The sequence below is a fragment of the Ursus arctos genome, unplaced genomic scaffold, assembly GCF_023065955.2.
Source record: "Ursus arctos isolate Adak ecotype North America unplaced genomic scaffold, UrsArc2.0 scaffold_3, whole genome shotgun sequence".
NCBI lineage: Eukaryota > Metazoa > Chordata > Mammalia > Carnivora > Ursidae > Ursus > Ursus arctos.
Window position 1 is genome coordinate 42,690,423 of NW_026622985.1, and position 6,354 is coordinate 42,696,776.

Here is a 6,354-nt window from a genome sequence, read left to right on the forward strand (position 1 = left end):
TTAGGTTTAGGGGGGCCACAAATGGTGTCTATTGCATATTCTTCCCTTTTCTGTTGCAGCCCTTTAAACATGTAAAAACCATTCTTATCTCCCGGCCATACACACACAGGTTGTAATTTGCCAACCCCTGTTCTAGTTATAAGCCTAGGTTATAGCATCAAGTGCAATTCAGTGAATGGGATTCTGCAAGGGTAGAAGCTCTCGGTATTCTCCTATCTCCTCCTTTTTGCTCTAGGGAAAACTGTACAAATATGCACCCTTGCAACTAGTAAGAGAAAGGTCTACTTGATTGTAAAGCTATTGTAAACAGAAGGTTGTTATACAACCTTCTTAATTAAGAACCTTTGGTTCTTAATTCTTGATTTAATGACAGTTTGCAAGTTTTTTCAGTTTAATAAAGAATACCTGTTAAATTTCTAAGAAAAGGAGACTAGTCATTGCATTAAGCCCCTTATGACTTACTTGCTGATTACTTTAAATGGCTAATGAGGTTCCACAATTAGAACTAATATGGCAAGCGTTAGCTTATACTAGATTCGATAACTTGATAGCATATGCTATTTGAGACTTCTAGCTTTATCTTCAAAATTGGTGCTGCTGTCTTGAAAATATACACTGTACTTAGTCCTAAGGTTTTGTTACTTTAAAAAACCTAATAAAATAAGTACTGTTCCTATGTTAGTATATATCACTAGCAGTAAATATCACTATCAATAATGGTGTTGAGAAAAATAAAAAAATTTGAGACTTCGATCCGCATTTAAAAAGTGCAATGTTTGGGTGCCTGGGTGGCTCAGTCGGTTAAGCATCTGGCTCTTGATTTTGTCTCCTGTGGTGATCTAAGGGCGTGAACTCAGGGGCGTGAGATGGAGGCTCTCCTTTGGCTCCCAGCTCAGCATCTGCTTGAGACTCTTTCTCCCTCTCCCTCTGCCCGTACCCCTGTTCTTTCTAAAATAAATAAATAAAATCTTTTAAAAAAATAAAATAAGGGCAATTTTTTAAAAGTGCATCATGTAAATCTACCAAGTTCCAATCTCTCACAGCCCCCAGTAAAATGATGTTTGTTGATTGACACTTTCCCAGTCCCCCTCCTCCTATGTTGTCTTAAGTACCCTGAAATGATCACTCATCACATTTTTAATTAAATTTATTCATGTGGCAATTTGGTTACTTTTTCTCCCATAAAACCAGTAGTCCACAAGAGCAAAAAAATGTCTGATTTGCTCACCATTCTATCCCCAAGCACATAGAATTGTGCCTGCTTCCTGTCACCTGTTCATTTTAAGTATTTGCAAATTTATGGGTCAAGCACACAACTCACACTTAGGGTCAGGATTATTCAATGGGAAGCATTAAGCATTCAATGACTAGTAGACTTCAAGTTCCAGGGCCACCACTTATTTTCCTCGGGTCAATAGAAACAGCTCTTTAATCTTCCAATTTATTTCCTCATTTGTAGAACCGGGATATTTCTACCTCACGGGGATGTTGCTAGGATCATGTGGGAGAGAGGGAATTTATTTGCTTTGCAAAAGGAAGGTGAGTTTCAAACCCTAGTCTGGCCCAGGCGCTCAGGCAGCTACTTAGGCACGCCCACGTCACCCAGTTATGTAAGGGGCCCGCCCGTCTGGTGTCTTCTGAAATCTCTGACCCTACGTCACCGGCCACCGCCCAGAGGGACACCATTTGGCGCCCTGAGGTAGGCAGGGAGGGTGGGACCCAGCGGGGCCCGCCTGAAGCCAGTTACGGGCTGGAGAAAGCATCCGAAATCGCAACTGCTCCCCAGGCTGAAGCCGGAAGCCCCGCCCGACCTAGCCGGTTGCCGGTCCCCATTAGGCCAGTTCGAACGTGACCTTGTTTTGGCGTTGCTAGGAGACCCGGCTCCCGCACGCCCTCCACTGGCCAGCGCCCCAGCGAGCGCTGGAAGGGGGCGGGGCCGCGGCTGGCGCGGGGAGCGGTTGGCAGAGCACCGTTAGGCTGCTGGCGCGCGGCGCCCACCCGGCGCCCCCAGAAGCGGCGTCTCGTCTCCGGCCACAAACCGGGCCTCACTGGTGCCTTCCGGCGCCGGTACCACCGTGCTCCCGAGCGGCTGTGAGCGACGTTGGGTCCGGACGAGGAAGGACTGTGAGTCAGGTGAGCCGCAGCGGGGCAGGCAGCTGGTGTGGCCACACCCTGCCTGAGGAGCGGAGCCGGCCGGGTGCGGAGGGGCGACGTGAGGGGATCGTGCTGCGGGGACAGTGGGCTGTCTGCGGGTGCCGCACATTGAATCATTCACTCTTGGAGGCCGGCGTGGCCACAGCCAGCACCCTCCGGCCAGCGGACAAAGGGTTAACGCGCCGGCGGTGACCGCGAGCCCCGGATGTGGGAGCTCTGGCGCGGCGTCCCCGGGCCGCGCTGCAGGTGTGCGGGGGCGGTGGAACAAGCAGTCTGGCGGCAACCTGAGCGACCGGCCCAGGCGTCCCCTCACCTGCAGGGGGCTAATGGGCTCCCTCCGCGGGCGCCGTGTTTTCTAACTTAAGGGCAACAGGTGGTGCTTGTGGACCGAGAGAGAACCCAGCCCGGCCGCACTGGGAGCGGCAGTTACTCTCGCCAATTAGGGCGCTGGGGCGGGTGTGAATTGGACGCGCTGACGCGGGTCACCAATGGGATTTGGGCTCATGGGTGGGCCGTGATGAGTGGGCGTGGTCAGAGTCTGACTCTTCGGTTTCTAGTGCAGCAACTGCCAGAGCTGCGTGGAGAGCTAAGCTGAGCGGACGTGGGGTGCTTCTCCCCAAAAACCTCGCGTAAAAAACCGCCTACCAAATGCTTTCTCATTTGGACCCAGACTCCAGTTCCGGAGGTGAGAGCATTGTCCTATTTTGGGGGGTCGGGGGGATAATAGTGACCTTGGGTATGCTCTTAAGCACGTGCAATTAGATCCCCGAGATAGGATTACGTGTTACGAGTTTTCTGCCCAAAGAGGCACTTCTGTGGTTATTGCGAATTGGACCAGATACTAGTGACTAGGTTGTCTTCAGAATGAGGTCTTTGAGATTTGGGAACCCAGGGAAGTAGAGAAGTACGTGTTACTGCAGTTTTCGTGAATGTTGAGGAATTGCAATCACAGGGACGATTCTCTCGGTTGCCTTGGTTTGCGTACGTTTCATATGTCATTTGGTTTGTTTACTGAAGCAAGTTCTATTTTTCAAGTTCCTCGTCTTGCTTATTTAAGCAGAAAGAGAGAAAAACAGTTGTAGTACGTTATTTCACCAGAATAACTTATTCATTTTCCCCCTCAGCAGTCTTGTAGGTGGATCCCCTAGGAAAAGAAGTTCTAAAGCAGTAAGAAGAAAGCATTTCAATTTGGATCGCTTATTTGCACCTGGAAATGGGGAATGGACTGTCAGACCAGACTTCTATCCTGTCCAGCCTGCCTTCGTTTCAGTCCTTTCACATTGTTATTCTGGGTTTGGACTGTGCTGGAAAGACGACTGTATTATATAGGCTGCAGTTCAATGAATTTGTAAATACTGTCCCTACCAAAGGATTTAACACTGAAAAAATTAAGGTTACCTTGGGAAATTCTAAAACAGTCACTTTTCACTTCTGGGATGTGGGTGGCCAGGAGAAATTAAGGCCACTGTGGAAGTCATACACCAGATGCACAGATGGCATTGTGTTTGTTGTGGACTCCGTTGATGTTGAAAGAATGGAAGAAGCCAAAACTGAACTTCATAAAATAACCAGGATATCAGAAAATCAGGGAGTCCCTGTACTTATAGTTGCTAACAAACAAGACCTGAGGAACTCTCTGTCTCTGTCAGAAATTGAGAAATTGTTAGCAATGGGTGAACTGAGCTCTTCGACTCCCTGGCATTTGCAGCCCACCTGTGCGATCATAGGAGATGGACTAAAGGAAGGACTTGAGAAACTACATGATATGATAATTAAAAGAAGAAAAATGTTGCGGCAACAGAAAAAGAAGAGATGAATGGTGATCCTTTTTATATCTGTGTGGAGTAGGTTTTCTCTGGTCTGATGTTGACAAATGGAAGAGTGTCTACAGCCTGGTTTGTCCGCCTGCCCTCCTGGATGCTGATAAAGCTTTGTTTTGTTGAACAATCAGATGCCCAACTCTTTGCCTTGTGGAAGATGAGTAAATGCAGTGCTTCTTAAAATGGTCTCTTCTCCCTACCCCACAAATCTTTTGGTACTACCATTCTGGGAAGCCAAGCATGGATAGTAAATTGACCAGAAAACAGTTGTGGAAATTTGACCTGAAGTTAGTGAAATAAAACTTGGAAGAGTGTCTGCCTAGTGTTTTGTCCTTCCATCTTTCGGGGGGAAGCCTTTACAAGGAAATTGTGTATAAGGCTTTGTATGTTAAGATAAAATGCTAATGAATGGAAATGTTAAGATACATTAATATATGTACGGTTATATTGATCACATTGGTCCAACCAGTAAGGAATAAGGAGGAAGTGTTTGCTTTTCTAAGTTTTGGCCAAATGAGTTTTGACATTTTCTGGAATCAAATGATGTAATGCTATATCTTAATTCTAGACAATGTTTAAGTTGGTCTAACTTGAAATAATAAAAATAAGGTATTGGGGGCATATTCAAGTGCATGGATTAGTTTTCCTGACAATGCATGTTTTGGTGTGTAGTTTTTTACTTTTTAGAGTAGCTATGCATCTTCTCCATGGTCAGGTTTAAAATACCTTTTTGGGGATTTAGGGCTGTTATAGTTTATTATCAGAAGCACTTTCACTTGGAGAACCTAAAATAATTTGCTTAATCTTTTATATAGTAAATTAGGGCATGTAGACTAATAAATGCATATGCTTGGTATATGTATGGATTCATGAAGAAAGCAATTGATGAATTCAGTCAAGAGGATGTAATTACAATACATGGTCTCTAATGTATTCCAGTGTAAAATACTTGTTTTATTAATCCTTGCTGGCTGAACACAGATGTGGTTTCATATATTTTTGTAGTGTTTTGAGAGGAGCAGAAGCTTTATAAACAACACCTGATGCACTGTGGAGTGAGAATGTAAGAGATGTCCTATAAGTGCTCTGAGCTTTAATTTTTTGTTTACAATCTCAGCAGTGTTATGTTGGCGTCCAGTGCTGATTATAAGGTAGGAAGAAACGATACAGTACTGCAGATAAGAATTACGATTCTAGAAAATGAAGGGGAAAGTAGCAAAGCTATGTTTTGTGAAATTTCGCTGGTGCTGTTTACACTGGACTCCAAAAACCCTTTAAATGGAAAGGAAAACCCTTTGCTTAATTTCTTATCTATAAGCAAGGACTTATTTCCAGTGATCCTATATTAGCAACTCAGCATAATTTCTGTGTGTAAAAGCCAACAGCTGTTTGTTCTGAAGATAACCAGAAGAACTGCACTTTGCTAGCAGGGTTTTGTTTTGACTTGGAGTTTTCTGTTTTGGGGGTTCTCTTGATTGTAGTGGTACAGTTAAGTTTTTGGAAACTTGATTCTTGTTACACACAAAATGAATTAGCTTCCTGTGGAGCTTTCATTGTCAAATGTACCTGCACTAGTGACAGTCACTTAGAATGTTTATATTTATAAAAATGTGGATAATAACTACCAATAAACTACTGGAGGCACTAGGAGAACAGTGTTTGACTTTGAGTTTTAATGTATTTCCATTTGCTGAAGCTTTTAATTAGTTGTACAAAAACAACTCTTGACAGCTGGGTTCCGAGTCCCATAGTAGTTTGGTTTTCCTCAAGTGTGACAGGCACCAAAGGCCGTTTTCTGGGAGAACCTTTCCTTTTTTTCTCTTTTTTTTTTTTTTTACCTTTCACTGAATGAAATCATGATATATACTCTCAATATCACTAGATTGTTATGGATTAATAAAGCTTGCTGAAAAAACAAAATCAGTGAATGGATTTAGATGTTTAGCCCACCTGTACTTTTTCTATTACTTGCTGTATGTTTTAACTGCCTCTCAGAAGTTTAATAAGTGTGTTGGCCCTTTATTTGTAGCCTAAGAATTTGATAAACAAATCCATGTTATTTAAGTGTTTTGTATTTAGTGCACAACTACAATGACAAAATGGCATGAACACTATATTAGCTTTGATTTATAAAATATATTTTCAATTCCAAAACTGGTCATGATATTTTCCACTTCGTTAAGGAGTCTCCCCAAAATGCACTCCGAAGAGTTTGACAGTGCTTTCATACCTAGTTTTTTATTGAGGTACGCCTTTGCTAAAGTATATTTCTAAAATATTTTCTTACATTTAAGGTTATTTGGTTTAATACCCAACATTAATCAAGGACCAGACGACTCTAAATTCAAATTATTATCAAAGATAAGTTAAATATAAAGAA

At 43.3% G+C, this 6,354-nt stretch overlaps 1 protein-coding gene across 3 annotated transcripts; it reads left to right on the forward strand.

Annotated features, from left to right (window-relative positions):
• The first annotated feature begins 1,686 nt into the window (after window positions 1–1,686).
• On the forward strand, window positions 1,687–5,894 carry ARL4A (ADP ribosylation factor like GTPase 4A). 3 transcript variants are annotated; one of them, XM_026506662.4, is made up of 3 exons: window positions 1,687–2,133; window positions 2,712–2,839; window positions 3,279–5,894. In XM_026506662.4, exon 3 carries the CDS (start codon window positions 3,368–3,370, stop codon window positions 3,968–3,970), a length of 603 nt encoding a protein of 200 aa, XP_026362447.1. In that variant the 5' UTR covers window positions 1,687–2,133; window positions 2,712–2,839; window positions 3,279–3,367; the 3' UTR covers window positions 3,971–5,894. The 3 variants fall into 3 exon arrangements, with proteins under 3 accessions (XP_026362447.1, XP_026362457.1, XP_026362466.1); XM_026506672.4 differs by having other exon boundaries at window positions 2,717–2,839; XM_026506681.4 differs by having other exon boundaries at window positions 2,717–2,839; window positions 3,282–5,894.
• Window positions 5,895–6,354: the final 460 nt, after the last annotated feature.